Raw genomic sequence first — 24931 nt, 5'->3', positions numbered from 1 at the left:
ATGATATTTCTGGGCTAAGGCTGAAAGACACTGGCTAGGTGGTATCCTAGAGGTTTGGTCCTCTCCCAGTAATTACTGGGTCCGCCAAACATTGATCTCTGTCCACAAGTTTTCTGTCTGAGTCTCCAAGTTTGACTAAAGAGAAAGCAGGCTGCCAAGTGCTACCAGCCAGCACCAGCAAATGGAAGCATTTCAGTGGATCTTGCTGCAAGGCATCCTGGCCTGACTGCAGCTGTGCATGAAAGTCCAGCTCAGGACAACCTAAAGACTAACAGTATTTTGGACTAGGGGTCTGGTGGCAGTGCAGTGGGTTACTCGCACATGGTGCAAAGCACCAAGGACCCGCGTAAGGATCCTGGTTCAAGCCCCAGGCTCCCCACCTATAGGGGGAGTCGCTTTACAAGCAGTGAAGCAGGTCTGCAGGTGTCTGTCTTCCTCTCCCCCTCTCTGTCTTCCCCTCTTCTCTCCATTTCTCTCTGTCCTGTCTAACAATGACAACATCAATAACAACAATAATAACTACAACAACAATGAAAAACAGAAGGGAAAATAAATAAACATATATATATATATATATATATATATGAATGTAAAGGCTTGTTTAAGGAAGAAAGATCTTGTGAGCTGGAAGGTGGTCCAGTGGTTACAACAACTAAAGCAGGAGACTTGCAGGCAGGCATCCCGAGTTCGGTCCTTCGCATCAAATACACCAGAGATATACTCTGGTTACCCCTTGTGCCCCCTCCACAACTAGTAAATAAATGCATTTAAAAATTAAGACACTATTTAAAAAAATAGAAAAAAAGTTAAGTTTTCTACATATAATTAGATTGACTATAGGATTAAAGCTTCTCTAGTTCAGCTCTGGTATTCTTGGAGACAGAAACACAGTGTTGGGGGCTGGGTGAGGGTGTGCCCAGCTGAATGCAGATAGCACCATGCCCAAGGAGCTGATTTGAGTTTCTGCTCCCCACCTGCAGGGGGGAACACTTCATGAGTGGTGAAGCAGGGCTGTAGGCCTCTTTCTTTTTCTCTCCCTTGTTATCTCCCCTCCCCTGCCAATTTATCCCTGTCCTATAAAATAAAACGGGAGGGGGAAAAGGGGGGGGGAATGGCCACTGGGAGCAGTAAATTCATAGTGCAGATACCAAATCCCAAGTCCCATGCAAAACCCTGGTGGCAGTAAAAGAGAAAGAGATATACAAAAGAAGAAGAGGAGGAGGAGAATTGGAAGAAGGAGGAGGAGGAGGAGGAGGAGAAGGAGAAGAAGAAGAGAAGGAGGAGGAAGAGGAGGAGGAGGAGGAGGAGGAGAAGAAGAGAAGGAGGAGGAAGAGGAGGAGGAGGAGGAGAAGAAGAGAAGGAGGAGGAAGAGGAGGAGGAGGAGAAGGAGAAGAAGAGAAGGAGGAGGAAGAGGAGGAGAAGGAGAAAGAAGAAGGGAAGAAGGAGGAGGAGGAGGAGGAGAAGAAAAAGAAGAAGTAGAAGGAGAATTGGAAGAAGGAGGAGGAGAAGAAGAAGAGGAAGAAGAAGAAGAAAGAAGAAGAAGAAAAGAAGAAGAGGAGGAGGAGGAGAAGAAGGAGGAGGAGGAGGAGAAGAAGGAGAATTGGAACAAGAAGGAGGAGGAGAAGGAGGAGGAGGAGAGGAAGAAGAAGAAGGAGGAGGAGGAGGAGAAGGAGAAGGAGAAGGAGAAGGAGAAGGAGAAGGAGAAGGAGAAGGAGAAGGAGAAGAAGAAGAAGAAGAAGAAGAAGAAGAAGAAGAAGAAGAAGAAAGAGAAGGAGGAGGAGAAGAGGAAAAGTTTGGACTGTCCATGAGACCTCCAGAGAAATTCATCCCTTTTGGGCATTGGTGTTGGTGAAGGGTAGTGACCATGAACTTCATTTAAACTTTTTCTGTTTGCACCTTCATCTGAATCTGTTCTCTCTCTCTCTCTCTCTCTCTCTCTCTCTCCCTCTCATGCTTTTTTTTTTCTTCTTTTTTTCTGTTCCCTGCAATTAGTTCATTCCACTTCAGCATTAAAAACAAGAGGAATAAGGAAACTTGGAAAGCTCATTGATTCTTCTTTTTTTAATTTTTATTTATAAAATGGAGATATTAACAAGACCACAGGATACGAGGGGCACAACTCCACACAATTCCCCCCACCAGATCTCCATATCCCATCCCCTCCCCTGATAGCTTTCCCATTCTTTATCCCTCTGGGAGTATGGATGCAGGGTCATTGTGGGGTGCAGAAGGTGGAAGGTCTGGCTTCTGTAATTGCTTCCCCACTGAACATGGGCGTTGACAGGTCAATCCATACTCCCAGCCTGTCTCTCTCTTTCCCTAGTGGGGCAGGGATCTGGGGAAGCAGAGCTCCAGGACATATTGGTGGGGTTGTCTGTCCAGGGAAGTCTGGTTGGCATCATGCTGGCATCTGGAACCTGGTGGTTGAATAGAGAGTTAACATACAAAGCCAAACAAATTGCTGACCAATCATGCACCTAAGGGCTGGAATAGTGCAGATGAAGAGTTGGGGGGGTCCTCCATTTTGTAGATAGCTAGTAGGCATATTTTAGTTATATTCCAAAGGGCCTGTGGCTTTACTAGTTGTTGTTTTTTTTTTCTTTTTTCCCCTGAACCTGAAACCTGATATGCTAGTGGATCCAAGTTATTGTCTGGGGAGATGATATCATGGTTGGAAAAAGGACCAGAAAGCTGGATCAGGGAAGAGAGTATCTCCCTACTGCAATCTAAATTTTGAGTTTTATAAAGAGGCTGCAAAAATAAATATAGTAGTTGAAAACTTGACTTATAGAATCAGACCTATATGTGAACACTGTAGGGTCTATAGTCATAAAATAGAGATTGTAATCTGAGGTTTGCATCAATTCATCAATCTAAGCAAAATCATTTTGTTCAAAAATCAGTTGACCATTTGCTTGAAAATTGCCAAATGAATAACTTAAAGGAAATCTTCAGTAACCAATTGGAAAAGATTTATGGACACACAGACACACACACACACACAGACACACACACACACACAGACACACACACACACACACACACACACACGGTCAGGGCAAAGGTGGGGCTGCACAGTGGGGGAAAGGCAGGCTCTGTGAGCACCACTGTGGGTGACACAGCTGGACTGACCAATGAGGCCCACTGACCTCAGAGGATTCTAGAACAGCTGAGGCCTGAAAAACATCCTCCATCACTTAGTGAGTTTTCCATTCAGCAAACTGATCATTAAGTGAACTAACCTTTGATGAAGTTGTCTGCTTTCAACAATAGTTCCTGCATAATGGGGTTGATATAGGAGTTTAATGAAATGCTTGCGGAGTATTTGGTACATTTCCTGCTCCCCCCCTTCCTTTCTCTCTCAAGTAAAAATATATTCCTATTTACTTGGACCCTTCCTACTTTCCCTTGGCTACAGTAATTATCAGAGGCTTGTGTTTCAATAAGTACCAATATTTGAGTGTAAATAAATTACTCCCCACTAGTGAGGAAGGTAAGAATATACACCCAGAGGGCTGGGGAAGTAACATAATGGTCATGCAAAAAATTTTCATGCCTGAGACTCTGAAATCCCAGGTTCAATCTCTTGAACCACCAAAAACCTGAGTTGTGTAGTGCTCTGGTGAAAAAGAAAAGATGAAAGAAAGAAGAAAGAATCCCAAAACTAAAGGTCAGGCTGTCGGAAGAGGTACACAGCCAAACAGCAAGCTGTCTCAGGCTGTGAGAAGTGCGGTGGTTATGCTTGGGGGTAGGAACACAGGACTTTGGTGGTGGGCTCATTGTGAAACTGTAACCCTGGCATGGTATAACCTATCAGTCACTATTTTAAAAAAGGTACATGTAGTATTGTAACTCCTTGGATGGGTCCCACAAGCGTATTGTTGAACTGGTCTGTCTGCCCAAGGATGCTTTCATTATCTTGGGCAGGGGCCAGGATCTATTTCTGGTTTGTTTGTCAAAAGTCAAATAATAAATACTACTGACTGTTGTTCATCTCTGTGGCAGTTATTCAATAGCATGAAATCACAGGCATGAAAGGGTATGACTGGGTTTTGACAAAACTTTATTTATAATAGTGGCAGGCCAGATTGGCTCATAGGCCATCATTCGCTGCCCTATCCTAGAACATCCTAGTATTTCCATGTAGGGTAGAGCCAGTTTGTCTCCAAGTCAACAACTATATATATATATATATATATATATATATATATATATATATATATATATATATATAATTTAGTTTTTACCAGAGCACTGCTCAGCTCTGGCTTATGGTGGTGCTGGGGATTGAACTTGGGACTTTGGAGCCTCAGGCACAAGAGTCTCTTTGCATAACCATTATGCTAGCTACCCTCCACTCCCAACAACCTTATTTTAACATACTTTTAAAATACCTATTATCTCTGTTACTTAAGAGCTCTAGAAATACTTTTTCTATCTCACTGCTCCCCTTATATACAAGTTAATACATTTTTAACACATATTCATTCAATATTTGTATGTATAGTGGCTTTCTTTTTAATGTTACAAATACTCCAACAGCTCATTAATCAGTATTCCCCTCTGAACATAATACCAGCTGCTGTTGAGTGATCTCTCGGATGTTACATCCAATACTTTAAATGTACTTGTTCCATTTATGTCCATAAAGTAGGTGTTCTAATTTCAAAGTGAGGAAAATAAAATACCTGGAAATTAAATAGCTTTCTATTGTTGGCTATCTAGTAGATACACATAACTTCACCCCCCACCCCCTGACTTCTCAGTCAAACAATAAAACAGAATGCTTTTCTTAGGAGAGGAACACCACTGACTTAAGTATAACCCTGCTTAACAGGAACTGTCATTCTTAATTGATGGATCATAATTCAGTTTCCAGGCCCTAGTATGTAGTTACAAAAGATATTTCCACATAGATATTACACTAAGTACCCCACATGACTGAAATGATTATGCTCTTTTTTCACTTCAGTGGGTTTAAAGATATTTATAACTTCCCCCTAAGCTGTATACATAGACTGTTTGTCATGTTTATTACTTCCAGGTGACTTGAAAGATGGCAAAAATAAGACAGACAAGAAAGATGCATCCAACGTCGGAAATGATTCAAAGAAAACAGATGGTAAGAGCTGAATTATTCTCATTACTTTTCCCATAAAATATGCAATTTAATGTAGGCTTAGAAGTATACTGAAAATTGAATCAGTGGTGTTTAGTATATATTCTTATACACTGAAAAAATACACCACTGCTAAGTATGTGAGCATTATTATCCCTCTCTCAAAAACTTGCAAATTCTTGTTCTAGCCCTCCTTTCTACCATACTTTCTTCATCTCAAATGCATTCTCCACTTTCTTTCCCTCCTTTCCACCACAAGGCTTTATGGAAAGTTGATTCTCAACTTGCTGATTGTCATGGAGTAGAATCTGAGTCTTTGATCTTGAGTCAGGCAGAATATTGTCATGGAGTAAAGCCTGAGTCTTTGATCATAAGTCAGGCAGAATACATGAAAAATGTCCTCACTTGTCACAGGTTTTGTCTGTTTGTTTTCACCTCAAGAGTTTTTACTTTTTGTGAAAGCAAAAAATGAAGATCTACTTGGTGTCACCATTATGCTGGGAGGCAGGACGATAAATGTCTCTGAACATGTATAGCTATAAGATAGGGTATGGTTGGCAAAATTAATTCTTAAAGGCAAATTTTGAGTGATAGCCCCAAACCTGGTAGAATGAAGCTGCATTGTAAACTTTGCCTTCTCTTTTCATAAACAGAAATCTCACTCTTCTAAAACCTGAACGTTCAAATTATATTGCCCTCTAAACTTTTTAAAAAATATTTATTTATTTACTTATTCCCTTTTGTTGCCCTTGTTGTTTTATTGTTGTAGTTATTATTGTTGTCGTCATTGTTGGATAGGACAAAGAGAAATGGAGAGAGGAAGGGAAGACAGAGGGCGAGAGAAAGATAGACCTGCTTCACCGCCTGTGAAGCGACTCCCCTGCAGGTGGGGAGGCCAGGGCTCAAACCTGGATCCTTATGCTGGTCCTTGCGTTTTGTGCCACGTGCGCTTAGCCCACTGAGCTACTGCCCAACTCCCTGCCCTCTAAACTTTTGACTTTTAGATTGAGAAGACTGCTTGCCTCTTCTGTAAGCCTCCTGTTTCACATGGAATATGCACCCTGGTCCAGATGTTCTCTCTTACCAGTACAGTAATAAAACTGAAAGTGGAAGTTTCTGGGAACATTTGTTGTAGTTGTTAGAGTCAGACTCTCTTTGACTCTTACCTGCCTGGGTATATTGTATGTGATTCTAAGCCATTACCTGAATGGTTTGTTTGTGATATCATGTACGAAGAGATACTGCGGAAATAAGTTGGGAGAAAACAAATTAAAACCACCATCATCACAAATCTGTTTAAAATGGAAGCAGGCCCTCTATCTTTTATGACTGGCTCATTGTGAGATCTTTCTACACTCAGGTGCTTTAAATTGGTTCTCAAGACTTTCTTTTTCTTTTCTTTTATTTTGAATGACAAACCCATTGGATAAAGGGGATACAATTCCACACAGTTCCCACTACCAGCATTCCCTATCCCATCCCCTCCATTGGAAGCTTTTCTATTCTTTATTCCGCTGGGAATATGGACCCAGGTTCATTATGAGGAGCAGAAGGTAGAAGGTCTGGCTTCTGGAACACAGATCTTTCTTTTTAAGATGAAAAAATTGACTTTGTGTGTCTTGTCATAAAATATCTGATGGAAAACACACATGCGATTTTCATCCAAATGTTTATACTGATAAATACCACCACCTAGTAAATGTGTTCTTGTTCTTCTTCTTTTTTTTTTTAATGGCAGTGTGGGGGATTGAACCTGGGACTTGAGAGCCTCAGGCATGAAAGTCTCTTTGCATAACCATTATGCTATACCCCACCCTCCTTAAATGTATTCTTAAATGGTTGTGACTCCGACATAAAATAGACTCAATAGAATTCAAAATGACAGTCAGACTCTGTTATAGATAATGTGTTTTCAAATACCAAATGGCTTTCCCTGGTATCATTAGACATAAAGTAACACATGCCAGAAAAGTCTATGTTAGAAGAGAATGATGCTAAGTGTGAACTTGGTACCTGAACTCCTGGCCTGGTCAGCAACTGTTCAGTATAATCTGAATTCCTGATGCATGAAAACCCTAGAAAAAGCTCCAGTTAACTGAGGCACCTGGCTGAGGGCAGAGCCTGGGATTTTAGGGCCTCAGGCATGAAAGTCTTTCTTCATAACCTTCATGCTGTTTCTCCTCAGACCTATCACCACATTTTTGGCTTCCATGAGCACAAAGGCTTTATTGGGAATGAATGACATACCTGTTTATTGTTTATAATAAACAGAACTGGTACAGTTTTGTGCAGTCTTTATCCAAAAACAAAATAAATGAAACCCCTTTAAAAAAAAGAAGAGAGGGAGTCAGGCTGTAGCGCAGCGGGTTAAGCGCACATGGAGCAAAGCGCAAGGACCTGCATAAGGATCCTGGTTCGAGCCTCCAGCTCCCCACCTGCAGGAGAGTCGCTTCACAGGTGATGAAACAGGTCTGCAGGTGTCTGTCTTTCTCTCCCCCTCTGTCTTTCTCTCCTCTCTCCATTTCTCTCTGTCCTATCGAACAACGACATTAATAACCACAATAATAAAACAACAAGGGCAACAAAAGGGAATAAATAAATATTTTTTTTAAAGAAGAGAAAGAAAAACTGAGGCACCTGTAATGGGAAGGGTTATTGCTAGAAGGGAAAGTCTCCTCCTGACATAATAGAAGCATTGCAAGTATAGATGCTCTCTGTCACGCTACCAAGTTACTGCTTGGTACCCTGCAGCACTAATTTCCTGACCAATTTTAAAGAGTCATGTCCTTTGAAATGCTTTGGTTCCTTCTAGGGAGAAATGTGCTAACATTAAAAACAAACAAACAAACAAACAAAAAAATCTAGTCTTCTTAGCCAAGATTCTCACATTGGGAAACTTGTGGGTATCACATGAATGAATACTTTTTCAGGATTTCATCATCATGTTGTAACAGCATAGCCTGTTGTATTTGTCATAATTTTTCTTTATAATCTAGAAACATCAATTTGTCTTAGTGCTACTCAGCTGCATTAGTAGATAAGGAGGGAGATACTAATTGTGTCTCTTAAAGAATGAGTATGATTACGTGCTGAAAGGCTGTTAGTCAAGTACCAAGAAAGAGGTACAGTAGAATTTTCTCCCCCCCTTGAATTTTCTGGAAATTAGATGTTTGTTCATTGGATGGAAACTTAATGATAGTTGTGAAGGTTGCAAAGATTCAGCAAAAGACAATCTGTGGACATATATTTTTTTTCCAAAGAGAAGTCGTAAAAATTAAATTTATGGGGTCAGGTTGTAGTGCAGCAGGTTAAGCGCACATGGTGTGAAGCAAAAGGATCAGCACAAGGATCCTGGTTCAAGACCCCTGGCTCCCCACTTGCAAGGGGGTCATTTCACAAGTGTTGAAACAGGTCTGCAGGTGTCTTTCTCTCCCCCTCTCTGTCTTCCCCTCCTCTCCCCATTTCTCTCGTCCTATCCAGCAACAGCAGCAGCTATAATAACAACAACAAGGGTGACAACAAGGGCAACAAAATGGGGAAAATGCCCTCCGGGAGCAGTGGGTTCATAGTGCAGGCACTGAGCCCCAGTGATAACCCTAGAGGCAAAAAAAAAAAATTACCCTTCAATGTGAAATAAGTTATTAAACTACTGGAAATCAAGGAATGAAAGGCAGTGATCTCTGAAGTATAACAAATAAAAGGACCCTGCATACTACAGAGCACTGGACTTGTTTAGTTGAGAAGTTGAGCAACAATTCAGAGTAACCTGGGGGGATAGTTAATGGGGTAAGAAACCATAGTGTTGGTTGGGTCAGGTGTCAGGCTGCGCTGCGGAGAAGAGAGAGAGAGGAGGTCCGGAGCAAATGGGGTACACAAATCTTTATTATTGGATCGGGGGGGGGGGTGGCTCAGGCCACGTGGAGTCAGCCGACAATGGCTGTCCCCACTAGCTCACCACCGGGCAAGAAGGGGCACTGAGAGAGAGATAGAGAGCCGAGATCCCAGAGAGAGAGAGAGAGAAGGGGGGAAGTGAGGGAGCTTTTATTGGGCAACAACCAGGGGTGACGTGTGGGGGCAGGATTGGTTGAAGGGTGGCACTAATAGGATTTCGCGGGGCGTGGTAAAACCTGGGGGCAGAGACTGCATCAGAATAATTCCTCAGCATCATCTCCTCCTTTCCCTTTATATCTAAATGGACACAGTAGAGAAATATGGGATGGAGCAGGCTTAAATGTTTTTAAGGAATGCCGTGCACAGGTGGGAAGATGTAGGACTTTCTGTGGAGGAGGGAAGGCTTAAATGGCTGCCAACCTTGTGAGATTTATGTGTCCTCCTGTGCTCAACCCCTCTTTAGAGAGAGAGACTTACCTGGAGGGACTCATCTCATAGGTTAAGCGCAGCCTGCTCAACCATGTCCTCACAATATCTCTACATCTTTTTCTATCTTTCTATCTAGTCATCACATAAGATGGTTCGAAGTCTGTAAAAGACTATCTGTGACAGAGGAATAGTGGTGTAGGGGTGAGCAGAAACCTTCTGGGCATAAACCTAAATGATATAACAAAACAGGAAGGGACAAGTAGGGGAGTAGTAAAAGCCAGTGTGATGTCAAGGGAAGGGTTGGTGTGTAAAGGAACGTTCCCTGTTTGGGGGGGAGGGGCAAGGGTACATAATGAGGGGGAGGTGGGAGGGCATGACCCACCAAACAGAGGGGCTATATGGCATTGCATAGTCCTCAAGGCAACAGTCTGTAAAGTCTATGAATTTCTCAGGATCAGTCTATGAAAAATCAGCAGCGTGAAGGGAAATAAGCTGCTTTAGAATTGTGTAAAGTGTCTATAGGGTATGCCAGCAAGTCCGATACAAGTCTCAGTCCAAAGTAGATGGCTAGGGGAAGAAATGGCAGGGGATGAAACGCTGCATGAGGAAGGTCAGCCGCTGGAATTCTGCTTTTCTGTAGATAGTTAGCTGGAACCGCCAACACGCGACAGGCAAATCAGAAGCAGGCACGGCAAGCAGGCATTAAGAAAGTTCTGTCCTTGGAGTCTGTGTATCAGGTTCTTCAGATCGCGTTAAGTGACATCTAGGGTTTCGGGGGGTGTGCCACTGTAGTTCTGCTGTCTAGTGGGTGACGTCAGGGTGTTCAGGGGTTCAGATGGTTTTTCCCGGAATTCCTGTGAAAGAAACACAAGCAATCTGCTTCTCGTGGTTAATTTGAACTTGTGACAAGTTAGAGGTTTACTATAGTTCATACTTCAATGATTATAATTGGTTTAAATATCTTTATGATTTTATTTAAAGGTTATCTAATGTGACCTTCTGTAGCAGGATCTTGAGACCAATTTTAGTTAAAATATGTATTTTGAATTTAACTATTTTTACTTTGGACTATAAACAGACTCAAATTACTTAGAGAGTTAATGCTTTTTCATGACAACGATTTTAACATTTACAGTGCCAGATTGATGCCAGATCTGTTGTGGATTAATTTCCACAAGATAGTTTACAGGGCACATTTGGGGGTCCTCCAAAGGTGTCCTGTATAGAGAATTTATATTTTAGTTTTGGGAATGAATTGTCATGTTAAACATTTAGACTTTTACCTTAAATAGTTAGTTACCTTTAGCAAATTAATTTTATGTTGCCTGGTAATAATGTAGTTGTAAGGTTATACTTTTGACCATTAAGTTAGTGTTACCAAACTTGAGACATACCCATAAACATTTAGTTATAACACACTGGAGGAAAAAAACTTTTGTTATAAAGGAGGAAAAAACTTTTGTTATAAAACATATCATTTAAAAACAAATTTATATCCATCATTAGCCACACAGTTTAAGACTAAACACTTACATATATACCAAAACTATATATAAAAATCAAAAGAGGGAGAAAAACAAAAATTTTGGAATGTTTCTGGACATCTCCAGAAACTTTGGCTGCATCCAGCATTTTTATATAAAGCCAGTTACCTTTTAGAGTACTCCGAGCAGATGGGTCATGCAAAAAAATTTTTTTTTTGGACATTCAACACACTCACTCACAAAACACAACTGGCCAGTTATAACATAAGACATTCAGGGAAAGGGTAGGAGAGAGGTCTCTGTAAGCCAGATTTTGTAGGTTCTGCCATGTCGTATTATGGGTCCTGGGATGTATCCTGCATCTGGTCCTCTTGTAGTATTTCTTGTTCTTCAGGGATAATAGCGCCATCCTGCAGGTATTGTCGGACATGGCAGGCACGAACCCAGACAGGTTTAGAGAAATTTTGAGGGAAAACGCATGCAAAACCCCTTCCCATGGTCAAAAGGGGGTCAGGCCCTGTCCAAATTTTATCGAGTGGGTCTTTCCATTTGACCTTAATGGATGGGAGGGTAGATGGTGATTGCCAGTGAAGAACAATAGGAGGTAGGTCCAAATTATTATAAATATTGAAGAGATTTAATGTAGTTAAGGCTTTTGCTAGCTGGATATTGGGGGGATATGTTCCACCTTTATCTTTATTTAATTGAGCCTTCAGCGTTTGATGGGCCCTCTCGACAATGCCTTGTCCCTGTGGATTATAGGGAATGCCTGTGGTATGAGTAATATTCCAGAGGGAACAAAAATCTTTAAATTGTTTGCTGGTAAACATATTCACGTTGTCTGTTTTCAAAAAAAAATAACGGCATATAACCCCATAACGGCAAAACAAGAGAGCATATGGCTTACAAGCTTTTTAGCACTTTTTCCCATCTGAGCTGTTGCCCACATAAATTTAGAAAAGGTATAAATTGTGACAAACACATATTTTTGTTTGCCAAAGTTTGGTATGTGGGTGACATCAATTTGCCAAATAGCATTAACTTTTAAACCTCAGGGGTTAACCCCAAGGGTCTGGATAGCAGGTGTCTTTATGAAACTTGCACAAGAAGAGCATGTAGTGAGGATATGTTTTAACTGTGGTAAAGGAACATTAGGAAATCGAGCTCGAAGGCCTTTAAGATTAACATGGGTAAGAGAATGAAAATTAGCAGGATCAGAGACAGAGAGTGGGAAAGTTCCTGTGGAGGCAAGGTGGTCAGCTGCAGCATTTCCTTCAGACAGGGAACCAGGAAGAGGGCTGTGGGAACGAAGGTGTTGAATATACAGTGGTTGGGTTCGAGAACAAAGCATAGAGGCGATTTGAATCAAGAGAGGGGAAAGTGGGTTGTCATCAATTTTCACATAAGAACGAGCAAGCCATGGAAGTAAGTTAACAGTATACACACTGTCAGAAAAAAGGTTGAAGGATTCTGGTACAGCTTTTAATGCAAGGAAAACAGCATAAAGTTCTTTGTACTGAGGGGAATTCTCAGGAAGCTCAGTAAAGAGAGGTTTAGGAGATTGTTTGTCTGGGTAATATATAAGGGCAGCAGCTCCCCTTTTTCCACCATCAGTAAAGACTGTAGGAGCAGAGGGAATAGGATCCCGAGAGAAAAGTTTAGGTGCTAGTAGAGGCAAAAGAGGTAGAGAAGCTATCAATTTATTAGAAGGAAAATGGTTATCTATTTGTCCTGGAAACCCCACGAAGCTTATGGCAAAGCGGGAGTGATGGTGTATAAGCCACTCTGTATCTGTGAGAGAAAAGGGCAGAATAATTAAATCCGGTTCTTTCCCTAAGACCTGCACAGACCTATTTCTCCTTTGGCGAACCATGAATGTTAACACGTCTATCTCAGTGAGGAGTCTAGGAGCTCCGCCTACTGGCATGTGAAGCCACTCGAGAACCCCATGGTCTTGCCACAATGCCCCGACTACTGTGGGGGTGGAGTTAAAGATTAGAAGGTTTACCGGAGAGGAGTGGGAGAATCGAACAAGGTGCATGTCCTGGAGGGCCTGGTTAACTCTTTCTAGTGCCAAGGAGGCCTTGGGAGTTAACTTACATTTTGAGGAGGGCTGTTTGTTTCCTTTCAACAGGTCAAACAGTGGTTGGAGGCAGCTTATAGGCAGATAGAGATACTGCCTAAGCCAATTTAAATTTCCTAGAAAACTTTGTAAAGAAGCAAGAGTAAGGTTAGAAGGAAAGGTGACATTAGGTTTTAAGGGACGAATCTGCGTTAGAGAAATCTCTGAACCTAGGAAAGATATTGGCGGAATTAGCTGTATCTTCTCAGGAGCTACATTAAGGCTGCTTTTCTTTAATGCAGGAATGAGAAAATCATGTAAGGCATAGAGATCTGTATCTGATTTTCCCCATATTAAAATATCATCTGTATAATGAAAAACATTAAGGCCCTTATGAATATATGGGACAAGTGCAGATTTAACAGCCTCCTGATAAATTATAGGACTATTGGCCATACCCTGGGGCAGCACCACCCATTCAAATCTATCAACAGGGCTGGCGTTATTAATAGAAGGAACAGAGTAGGCAAAACGTTTACAATCTTGTGGATGCAAGGGAATAGAGAAAAAACAATCTTGTATATCAATAGCTATGATTGGAATTCCCATGGGAATTGCAGAAGCAAGAGGCAAACACCTTTGCGGGGAGCCCCAGACCTGCATGGTTTTATTTACCACACGGAGATCTTGGAGGAGGCGCCATTTTCCCGAGCACTTTTTAATCACAAAGACAGGAGTATTCCATGGGCTTCGAGAATGACGAATGTGTCCCAAGGATAACTGCTCTCGGACAAGCTCCTTTAAAATTTCTAGTTTATCCCTAGGTAAAGGCCACTCTTCCACCCAGACATTCTCATTAGAAAGCCAGCCTAAGCGGGGAGTTTGCATACGAACAGTAGCAGTTAGTATTGGGGGTGCTGATTAGATCTGGTCTCACAGGAGCGAGTGTTAAGCTCTGCAGAGGCATCTGTGGATATCCTAACATCAAGACATTCCAGAAGATCCCTGCCCAGTAGGTTGGTGCTAATATCAGCTACCAAAGGGTGGAAGTGTCTGGTAGAACCTTCTGGGTCTTCCCACTCTCGCGAATCTTGTGTGCAAAATGATGGGGTCACCCCTCCTACTCCATGTATACTGGGTCTGGGGAGGAGTTCCCAATCTTGGGGAACCTCTGCTTGCCTTAAAATCATCTTTTCTGCCCCCATGTCAATCAAAAATTTAAAAGGAATATTGTCAATCTTTACTGTCATAGAAGGGTGACCTCGTTCTAAAACAGGAGTGGTCCACAAAATCTCAGGCCCTGAATTTGTACCATTCAGGGGCATGCCATCTTTTTTAAATTTGGACCAACAATCTCTCTTCCAGTGAAAACTTCTACAACATCTGGGACACACCGTACGTGGTTTCTGGCTCCCTGACTGAAGGCGGGGTTGTCCTGATTGGAGGCGGGGTTGCCCTGACTGGAGGTGGGGTTGCTCTAACTGGAGGCGTGGTCGCAGCTTATCAGGACATTGGTTACACCAATGCCCTTGGCGACAGCACTGAAAGCAGGCCCCATTTTGATTACGTGGGGTAACTGCATAAACCTGTGTCATAGCGGGTGCTCCATAAGAGCCTGATGTAAGTTCCTGTGTTGCTAAAATCCAATTATCTGGGTGTAGGTGTTTAAGACTAAGGCATGCCTGACGGAATTGTGGTATCATGCCATCCCAGACAATAGAGCGCAGGAGTAGTGAGCGGACATCAGGATTATAAACCTTTCTCTCTAAGCTCGTCCTCACCCTTCAGATGAAGTTCACTAATGATTCATCAGTGCCTTGGCGAAGAGAGTTAATGGGAACTGAAGAATCTACGTTGGTTGGGGTCACCCTTTCCCATGCTTGTGTTGTGCAGATGCGTACCTGTTCAAAATAACCGGTTGGAAACCTGGCTTCTGCCTGCTGAGTTCCGGATTCAAATGCTCCTGCTCCAAACAGAGCATCAAAATTCCATTCTACCTGTTTGTTACTATTTTCCTGCGATTGTCTAGAGCATTCATCATGGAAGCATGCCTTCCATTGTAGGTAGATAGGGTCTGGGAGTGCAGCACAAGCCAGGTCTTTCCAGTCCTGGGGGATGTTAAGGTGCTGGTAAAAACTCCTTAAAATGGACTTGGTCCATGGCATGTGAAAACCGTCCTCCCTAACCACTTGCCTGAGTTCTCTGAGATCTTTAGAGGAGTATGGGTGCCACACCTGAGGGTTTTGTCTAGAGGGGACCACGTTTACCGGGAAGGTGTGGATTTGGTTTGATGATGCTGGGGAGAGAGTCACGGGAGTGGAAGGTGCCGTGGAAACTGCTGTAGTGGCAGGGGAAACTGAACACGTATCTATGGGGACAGAGCTCTCAGGGCGGACTGCAAATGGTTTAAGGTCCTTAAATGCTGAAAAAATATCCTTTAACTCTCGTATCTCAGCCACAAGGTCTCTTAATGATGACATATCAGCAGGGGGAGGAGTCGAAGGAGAGGAAGCCACAGGGTCTCTTGATGATGAGGTATTAGTAGGGGGAGGGTCTAGAGAAGTGGAAGCCAGAACTAGGTGGACAGAAGGTGGGTTTACAGAGGCGGAAACCGGAACTGGGCTGACAGAAGGCGGGTATAGAGAGGCGGAAACTGGAACCACGGAGTCGGCTGGGGGCGGGGTTAGAGAAGGGGAAGCCGGAACGACAACGGGGTCAGCTGGGGGTGGGGTCAGAGGAGGAGCCGCCGAACATGTGTGCGTGTCTGTGGGAATGGAAGTTTTGGGGCTAACTGCTGATCACTTAAGGCAGTTAAGTTTTGCACACATATGCTTTAACTCTCATATCTCAGCCTCAAGTTCGCTTACCCTCGTGGCAGAACACCTTGTACATATCTTGTAAGTAGCAAATATAGCCATGAAAACCCACGGTGTAGCGAAAATTAAAGCGTGTCTGATATCAAGAACCTGTCCCAGGGGAGAAGGATATAATGTCTGGGACACCTCCTCATGAAACAAAAAAAATCCCATGGTGGGGGGGAAACGCGGGGCCACAGAGGCAGGCGGATGCCACTTACCTGTGTCTGGGCAGCTTTTGGGGAACTCAGGCCAGGCCACCCAGCGGGGCCTGAGTGCGGGACATGATGGGCGCCAGGTGTCTGTTGGGGCCAGGTGTCGGGCTGTGCCACAGAGAGGAGAGAGAGAGGAGGTCCGGAGCAAATGGGGTACATGAATCTTTATTATAGGATCGGGGGGGGGGTGGTGGCTCAGGCCACATGGAGTCAGCCTACAATGGCCGTCCCCACTACCTCACCACTGGGAAAGAAGGAAGGGGGCGCTGAGAGAGAGAGAGAGAGAGAGAGAGAGCCCAGAGAGAGAGAGAAGGGGGGAAGTGAGGGAGCTTTTATTGGGCAACAACCAGGGGTGACGTGTGGGGGCAGGATTGGTTGAAGGGTGGCACTAATAGGATTTCGCGGGGCGTGGTAAAACCTGGGGGCAGAGACTGCATCAGAATAATTCCTCAGCATCACCATAGAATGTGGAACTGCAGGGAAACAGGACTTTGTAGTATCTCCAGGACTTAGTAGCATCTATCAGGACACTAATTGTCCTGGCCAGTGAGGAAGCTATCTGAAACTTGGCAGCAGCCATTCAGGTGGGTCGGAGGGAATAGTCCTGATATTCACACTGCACTGAGGGCCAGAAAAGGGTCTACACTGGCACGCCAGACCTAAGCCTCCTACTAAACAAAAAGGAACTGAATAGAATATTCATCAGTATCTTGCCTTAGAAGTGGTGATGATTTACCTCTAGGCTAAGTGCTGCTCGGATTCCATGTAAGGTGACGCTAAGGCTTGGCCTTCAAGGACCATCGTGTTCCTAGGTAACTGAAGTGTGTCACTGGACTGAAGCACTTGGCTATGTAAAGGAATACAGAACTAGTCAGCGTCCAACAAGGGAACAATGTCCAACAATGTCTAAAATACAATCAAGAGTTGATGGGCATACAGAGAAACAAGAAAATGCTGACTACCACCAATAAAGTGATAGAAAAAAAGAAAAGCTAAAAAATAAATAAATAAAATAAGCTGTCATCAGTAAGGTAGGGACACGGGGGAGGGGGCTCACCAAAGTTGAAATGACTGCATATTGAAACATGTTACAGTTGGCAAACAGACACAACACAGTTCTTATAATTGTAGCCCACATATATATAACTTGAGGAGAGACATGAAGGACACAAACTCTGGCAAAAGCAAACCTATACAAACAGAAATATATGAGATGGTGTTACCTGGGTAACATTTTGTGAGATTAATGACAGATACCATGGGTGAGCTTAGATACTGTAGAAAGAGTGGTAAAAAAATAAATGGAAATTGCCTAAAATGAAACACAGAGGGAAAAATCTTGTAAAGATCACCAGTGAATTGAAGTCTATCTTCAGGAAGCTAATATATGTGCAGTTGGAGTCCCAGATTTCAGGAGAAGTGAGTGAGAGAGTGAGAGCAGCGTATCTGAAGTGTCATGGCTAAAGATTTGCAAGAGGATGAAAACTACACATTCGTGGGCTCAGGAAACTCGATAAAGCCCAAGCAGAGAAAAGATGGAGAGAACCACAGCAGCATATATCAGAAGCAAAGTACTCAAAACTAGATCTGAAGAAAAAAATTAAAAATGAGAAGAACACATACATACACACACACACATAAGGATCACATTAAGTTTCTCAGAAACAATAAATCTAGGAACTTTTTTTTTTCCACAGCAACATTAAGTACTAATTTTTAAGTTGATAATTTTGCATGGCTCATAAATGATACAGATACCCATATGGCCCTTGACAGAAAAAAAGTACATAATATGTGGAGGCAGATAAAGAAGCTTGTAGGGACCAGGTGGTGGTGCACTTAGTTAAGCACTCACATTAATTACAGTGCACAAGGACCCAGGTTCAAGCCCCTGGTCCCCACCTGCAGGGGGAAAGCTTTGTGAGTCGTGAAGCAGGGCTGCAGGTATCTCTCTGTCTCTCTCCCTCTCTATCTCCCCTCCCCTCTCCATTTCTCTATATCTCTATCCAATGATAAATAAATAAAAATATTAGAAAAGAGAGGCCTTTTGATTAGCCAAAGGGATTCTTTGTGTTGACAGATAAAGGATTCTATACTGACTGTAAATGAAGAGTTGACTGTGGTGCAGACAGATTATTGACACTGAAATGAGCCCTTATGACACGTGTGTAGTTTTGACTATCCGGTGATTCTGTTAATGTGCAGTGTGAAAGAGGTCTCCCATGTTTCTGGAAATATCATGTATGCTGGACATTTAGGGGTTTCTTTGACATGAAGGAAAATTCACTTGTGAAGTTAGAACATAGCAGAACGTTGCTTGACAATAGAGAATGCTACAGAAGTTAACTGATATATTTTTATCTCAAGATAGAATATCCTGAAACATTTGTCTCCTGCATTGGGATGGGCCTGCCAGGAAGGTTGGACAGGGTCATCTTGTGTGATCGTATCTTCATAATTCAAGATACATTCCTCCATGGGATTTGCTTTTTTTTTTTTCTTTTTTTCTCTTAGTATCCTTTTGGGCCACACATTCAGCTGTTAGCTATCGTGATATCTTGGGGGAGTTTGAGATTGTTCACTTTTATCTGAAATTGTATTTCTTAATGTTCATCTTGAAGAAACCTCCACTTTTTCAAAACAGATGTCCTCCAGATTTTTCCCCTCTTATTTCCCCGCTTTGACCAGGGAATTTTCATAAGTTTTTCATGCCCTCATCCCCACCCATCCACAGGTATACCCAAGTCATGAAATGAGGTAGGTAGATGCTGGGAACACTAACTTTTCCTCTTACACCCAATAAAGCACCACTCTTAGTCATCTTGGATCCTTTGTAATTCACATGAAAAATCATCTGGAAAACTTTTTAGCTGCGAGTAATTTGCAGTACATCTCGCTGTTGCTAAGCCTGAAGTCAACATCTGTTGCCTTGAGGTTGTTCCTACACGCAGTTAATTCTCTCCTTTTGGGTTCTTACTTGTTTTGCTCTCAGAGGATAACCTTTCATAGTGCTGTGAAAATATCTCATCATAGTCCTTCTACGCATTGATCAATAATAATAATAAGAGTAATGCCCTCAGTGTGAGAGCTCAGCATCATTATATGTTTTTCTGTGCGTTTACAGGGCCCACACATCTGGAGTGCCGTGGGTCCCAATTAAGATAAGCCATCACAGCCACACACACTCTGATTAATAACCCTTCCTGGTTAGCAATTTGTCTGTGCAAACTTCTGAGACCCATTTACTTAACATGTTGTCATTTACATATTAGCATGTGGCACAAGAAAGTATGTGATTTAGCAAGAAGAAGCAGGAAATAATTCTTTCCCCAAACATTTACATCTGCATTTTCTCAAGTCGTTTGATAAATGTCTAAGCGTTCTTCTCCAACTCCCTGTCCAAGGGAAACAACAAAATTTTAACAGAGGGAGAACTGCAATATCACTTGAGACGCTTGTTCCTCGCCTGCATTTAGATAAAACCTAATTGATGCTTCTGAAAAGCTTAGTTGCACAATCAGTTTGATTGGTAGACTTCAGGGACATTCTCTAGTTAACTTTAGAAGTTGGACTGTAGGTTGACCCCACAATAAGACTTCTTGTGAGTTCTGCAATTCTGAAACCCATCATGACTGTTCTCTGGGAAGACAGGGAGCATGAAACTATTAACCAATTCATGGTACATGAGTGGGAAGTGGTCAAATAGGATGAAGTTAGAAAATAAAAAAGTTGTTCCTTTTTCCTGCAAACTGACACTCTTGAGACTGTCTGTTACTTCCCCGTGGCCCTAGGACTGATGAGTCATACTGAATCAGAACGGTCCACTTCAAGCCAGTGCACTTTTATATAGTTTGGGGCTCATACCCTTGTGCTTTTCAGAGAAGCTGTATAATAGAGACCCCCCCTAGGATTATAAAGCACCAAGGAGACATGGCTATTATCCCTCCCCACAGATACTCATGCTACTGAAAATTGCATTTGTGGTATCAAAACAACTGAAACTGCATGAATGTATACATATGAATTTTTCTTTGTGATTTTATTGTATAGAGAGTATGTATTTTATGTATGTCTGTAGAGACACTTGCAAGATTAGTAGGCTTCAGATGGAATTGTGTTATACTGAACAAAGCCACTATACTCAGTCGGTGCTTTATGTGTAATCCTTTAGATTAATGCTGCTTCCCAAGTCACTACATATGAGAAATGTCAGATGAAAGTATATTGCGTTCTCTTTCTTAATGACAAAATTAATCTTGTTAAGCAGCTTTCCCCTTACAATTACTGCTATATAAGCTCCCACTCTCCTACTCTGTCTTCTAGACATTTCGTGGCACTCTTAGTGTGCCATTGTGTATTTAAAGGGGCCTACTTTGAAAAGAAAAAAATGTTTAAGCTTTTAGAAGCACTTGACAAATACTGTGATTCTTCTTTTTTCATAATAGGATTAAAAATAGCTTTTATTATTTTTCTAAACATTTTTTCTTTTATTGGGGGTTGATGTTATACAGTCTCTAGTAAATACAGTAGTTTACACATGTGTATCATTTCTCAAAAATAGCTTTTAAGTATTCATGAAATAACTATCTGTTCCATCTAGAAAATTGTATTTTGTCAGACTCCATGCAAGGGGTGGGAGAAAGATATACATTTGCCAAAATAAACTGTATTAACAATATAAAACTTCTTTCAAACAACAGCTGCCTTTGAAACAAACCCGTGCCAAAGGCAGCAACCACCACTGTCCACATTGTTCACGCCAGGTAGGAGAGCTGTTACACGCAACGCCTAGCACACGTCGACGCTGCCTCCTTGATTCTTTCATTCCTAGTGTTTGTTCCCTGTCAACGAGAATGCTCATCTTCAAGAGGCGGCCTCTCTATTTCCTATATTGTCGCCCTCTATAATATATGATATGTTTATCCTATGTCCTGAAGCCACAGTGAAAACAAGAGCAAATGTGTGTTCACTCATTCATTTTGAGTGCTCTATTGGTTTTACTAAGGTGGTAGTAATAAAAATCAGCAGAGCAGTCAGCTTTTACCTACAGGTTAAGAGTGCTCCGAGCCTGGGGGCCTTAGAGAGTTGGGGGTGTATTTCCTTGATCTTAGGGTGCTAGACACTCTGTTTCTCGCCAGAGCTTCGTACAAGTCCACTGCTCTTTTCCTTTTCTTTTTTTTAAGTTCTGTTCTATTTTATTTTATTTTATTTTATTTTATTTTATTTGAGAGAGACAGCGAGAAATCCAGACGGACAATGGAGACAGAAAAACAGACACCTGCAGCACTGCTCCACCGCTTGTGAAGCTTCCCCACTGCAGTAGAGACTGGCAGCCTGAACCAGGTCACTGCGTGTAGTCACCATGCATGCATTCAGCTGTGCGCACCGCCACCCAGCCCCTCCCACCCTTTCTGAAAGGAACAGAGAGAACAGTAGGGGTGGGGGCCAGAGGTCAACTCCGGTTTAGGGTGGTGCTGGGAATTGTGGGACCTCAGAGCCGCAGGCAAGACCTCAAGATGTCTCTACCGCCCAACTGCACTACTAGTGTGGACAGTGATTGCAGCTACAGACCTTGAGCAGTGTAGGACAGGAGTGTGGTGAGTTATTCACATGCTAAGTATGAGGAGAAAGACCTGCTAGGGTAAAGAAGGAAGCAGGCAGCGATGTCAGAGAGCAGGACAGCTCACCTGCACGGGCACCTGTTTTGCCGTACACACTATGCAGGTTCAAGCCTGGGCCCACTGCTCTGGGGGGAGTTTCGGTGATGTGTGTCTTTCCTTCTCCTCTCTCTCTTTCTCTCTGTCTGTCTCTCTCTCTCTCTCTCTCTCTGTTTCCTTTTCTGGGAGAGGGGAAGACCCAGTGCTAACAAGTGTCAACGCCATCATTATTGTCATGGTAGTGACACAGATATCACAGTTCAGTGGGAAAGACAAAGAAAAGGGGGGCACGGGTTGACCCCAAGACTAGCATCCTCTGTACTGTCCTTACCCCATGTGTTGGATCACATGGTTTGATTTTAGGAAGTTTCATTTCTACAGATATGCTCAATGAAAGCCCTCACTTAGCTTATTTCTTTGATCTTAAGGTAATAGTTGAACCAGGCTGTAAAATAATCAATTCCAAAAGAAAAATTCAAAAGGAAAGTGTCTGCAGACTTGTCTAAGCCTGTGACCAGGCTTTTGAAACCTACTTCATAGCTGTCGAACATGTTATATTGGAGCAAACATTAGACTGATAAACACATTATTGGATCCAGATTGTGCTAACGCTAAACCTCTTCTTCCTTGCTTTCCTCCTTCCTTCCCCTTCCTCCCTCCCTCTCTCCCTCCCTTCCTTCCTTCCTTCCTCCCTCCCTTCCTTCCTTCCTTCCTTCAGCCATGGTTATTACTGAGGCTTAGTAACAACAGGAGAAATCCACTCCTGGCAGCTGTCTTTTCTTTTTCTTTCTCTGTTTTCAATAGAGAGAGAGAGATTGAAAGGGAAGGGGGAGAGAGGAAGAGAGAAGGAGAGACACCTGCAGCCCTGCCTCATTCCATTGGAAGCTTCCTTTCCTGCAGCTGGAGATCAGGGGCTTGAACCTGGGACCACAGGCATGATAATGTGTTCACTCTATCAGGTGCACCACCATCTGTCCCTAAAATCTCTTCTTAAACTTTTGAGTATTTCATAAATCCATGATCTTTAAACCAGATGGCTGTTTGTCCTGTCTCACAGACTTGCAAGAGAGTGTGTAAGGGTAGAATAAGTAAGGGCACATTGTTTTACCCCGTTGTCTCCTGTTTCTCTAGATAGAGTCGTAGAAACATTCTTTGATATTTATCTCTCCTTTAACATTTTTTATTATATATTTTTAATAGAAACAGATAGATATAATAGATAGAAACAGCCAGAAATTGAGAAGGATAAGAAGATAGACACCTGCAGCCCTGCTTAACTACTCATAAAACTTTCTCTCTGCAGGTGGGGACCAGGAGCTCAAACTTGGGTCTTTGTGCATTGTAACCTGTGTGCTCAACCAGCTGCACCACACACACACACACACACACACACACACACACACACACTCTTTTTTTTTTTAACTAGGGCACTGCTCAGCTCTAGTTTATGGGGTCTTGAGGATTGAACCTGGGTGCCTCAGGCACCAAAGGCTTTGCATAACCACTATGCTATCTCCCCAGCTCAATACCCATCTCCTTAGAGTAAGCACTGCTCTTCGAGACAGATGGTTTCATGTTTAACGATAAAAAGATGGCACTTGATTTGATATATATTTTTTTGAACTGTCTGATTCAGAGAAGACTATCCACTTCGGTTCACCAGACCCTCTTTAAAAAGTGGGTGAGTTAAATTACATTTCAGGCTCCATAACACCCACTTCAAGATTCACAGTCAGCTGAAGTCAAAGCAACTATAACAAAAAGTTATGTAGGGGTGGGTGGTGGTGCACCTGTTAATTGCACACATGACAAAGAGTCCTGCATCTCAGGTAAATACAAAGTGGCCTCTTGTACTTTGTCTCCAGATCTTTGTTGAAAAAGTATATTTTGTAGAGTGACCCAGTTTTAGCTTCAATTGTTTATGCAATTGTACTTTCGGTTTAGAAAAATATATATACAAGACAAAAGAAGCACAGCAATGCAGGCATAGGGCAGGGGAAGAGAAGCAGGAGAGGCGGGGGGGCAGGCCAGAGTCACCACTCGCTCTGAAGCTGCATGAGTAGAGACGCTCACAGAATGACTACTCACAGCCTTGCTGTTCCTTCTGAGGAAATAACTTTAAAAAGTAGCATTTCTATGGTAGAAGCATTAGCTTAGAGAATACAGGTTCCAGGGAGACAGACTTATCCTTTGTACTGGCTGCATTGTGGTCACCAACAAATGTCTAGTTCCTTTCTCGTCATACAGCCCAGCCCCTTCACCCGTGCCTTCCGTCCCCTCCCTCTTCCCCACTGCTCACTGCCAGCCTTGGTTTGTACTTGTCTTAGTTCCATTATTTTGTTCTTGATTTGTTTTGCTTATGTTCTTATCTGCAGGTAAGTAAAGTCGTGCTGTTCTTTGTCTTTCTCTGTCTGACTTATAACTTAGCACAGTGCCTTCAGGGTCCGTCGTGCTGTGGTAAATGGAAATAGATAGTTCCTTTTTATAGCTGAGTAGTATTCCTTGCTATGTGCCATGTTTTTCTATGGACATTTTGATTTCGCCTTATCTTAGTGTATCATATACAGTACTGCACTGAAATAGAAGCTATCTGAAATAGCTTTACAGATTAGCATTTTCTCTTTGTGTGGTTAAATCCTCAGAAATAGAGTGGATAGAACATATGATGATTCTGTTCATGTTTTAGAGGTATTTTCATATTGTATTCCTTTAAAAAAACAGCCAGAAATCAAGAGGGAAGAGGATGATAGAGAGAGCAAGAGGGGGCCAGGTGGTGGTGCATCCAGTTAAGTGCACATAGTACTATGCAATAGGGCCCATTCAAGTGTCTGGGTTCAAGCCCCCGGCTCCCCACTTGCAGGGAAGTCACTTCACAAGCGGCGAAGCAAGTCTGCAGGTGTCTTTGCTTGAGTTTGATAACTAACACAGAGTTGGACAAAAATACTGTCTGAGGAGATGGTGTCAGAGTTGAGACTAGGGCCAGAAAGTTGGATTAGGGCAGAGAGTATTTCCCAATCTTGATGAGAATCTATGAATAAAATTATTTATGAAGTAATTATTAAAGCAGATCAGAAGGAATCTCCTGTTTCTCCCAATTGGCTTGTTGTCCACTCTCTAGCAGCTCTACTTTAGGGAAGTGTCTTGGTCTTTCAAGTTGAGTGGGAAGCTGCCTTTGCCTCCAGTGATTCCTGGTATCTCTGTGGAAGAGACAGTGTTACT

At 42.6% G+C, this 24931-nt stretch overlaps 1 protein-coding gene across 9 annotated transcripts in view; it reads left to right on the top strand.

The window, feature by feature from the left end:
* PDE1C (phosphodiesterase 1C) overlaps positions 1 to 24931 on the top strand; it is a 432015-nt gene that overhangs the window by 360995 nt on the left and 46089 nt on the right. For all 9 annotated transcript variants that reach the window (XR_009551116.1, XR_009551115.1, XM_060195824.1 and 6 more), the window contains one exon: positions 5045 to 5122. Coding sequence is in view for 7 of the 9 variants with exons in the window: in XM_060195824.1 (XP_060051807.1) it covers positions 5045 to 5122 (78 nt within the window). In the remaining 2 variants the exon portion in view is untranslated. The remainder of the gene's footprint in view (positions 1 to 5044; positions 5123 to 24931) is intronic.

This window comes from Erinaceus europaeus, chromosome 8 (assembly GCF_950295315.1).
Source record: "Erinaceus europaeus chromosome 8, mEriEur2.1, whole genome shotgun sequence".
Lineage (NCBI taxonomy): Eukaryota > Metazoa > Chordata > Mammalia > Eulipotyphla > Erinaceidae > Erinaceus > Erinaceus europaeus.
Note: the sequence above shows the minus strand (reverse complement) of the source record. Positions and strands in the feature narration are given on the sequence as shown.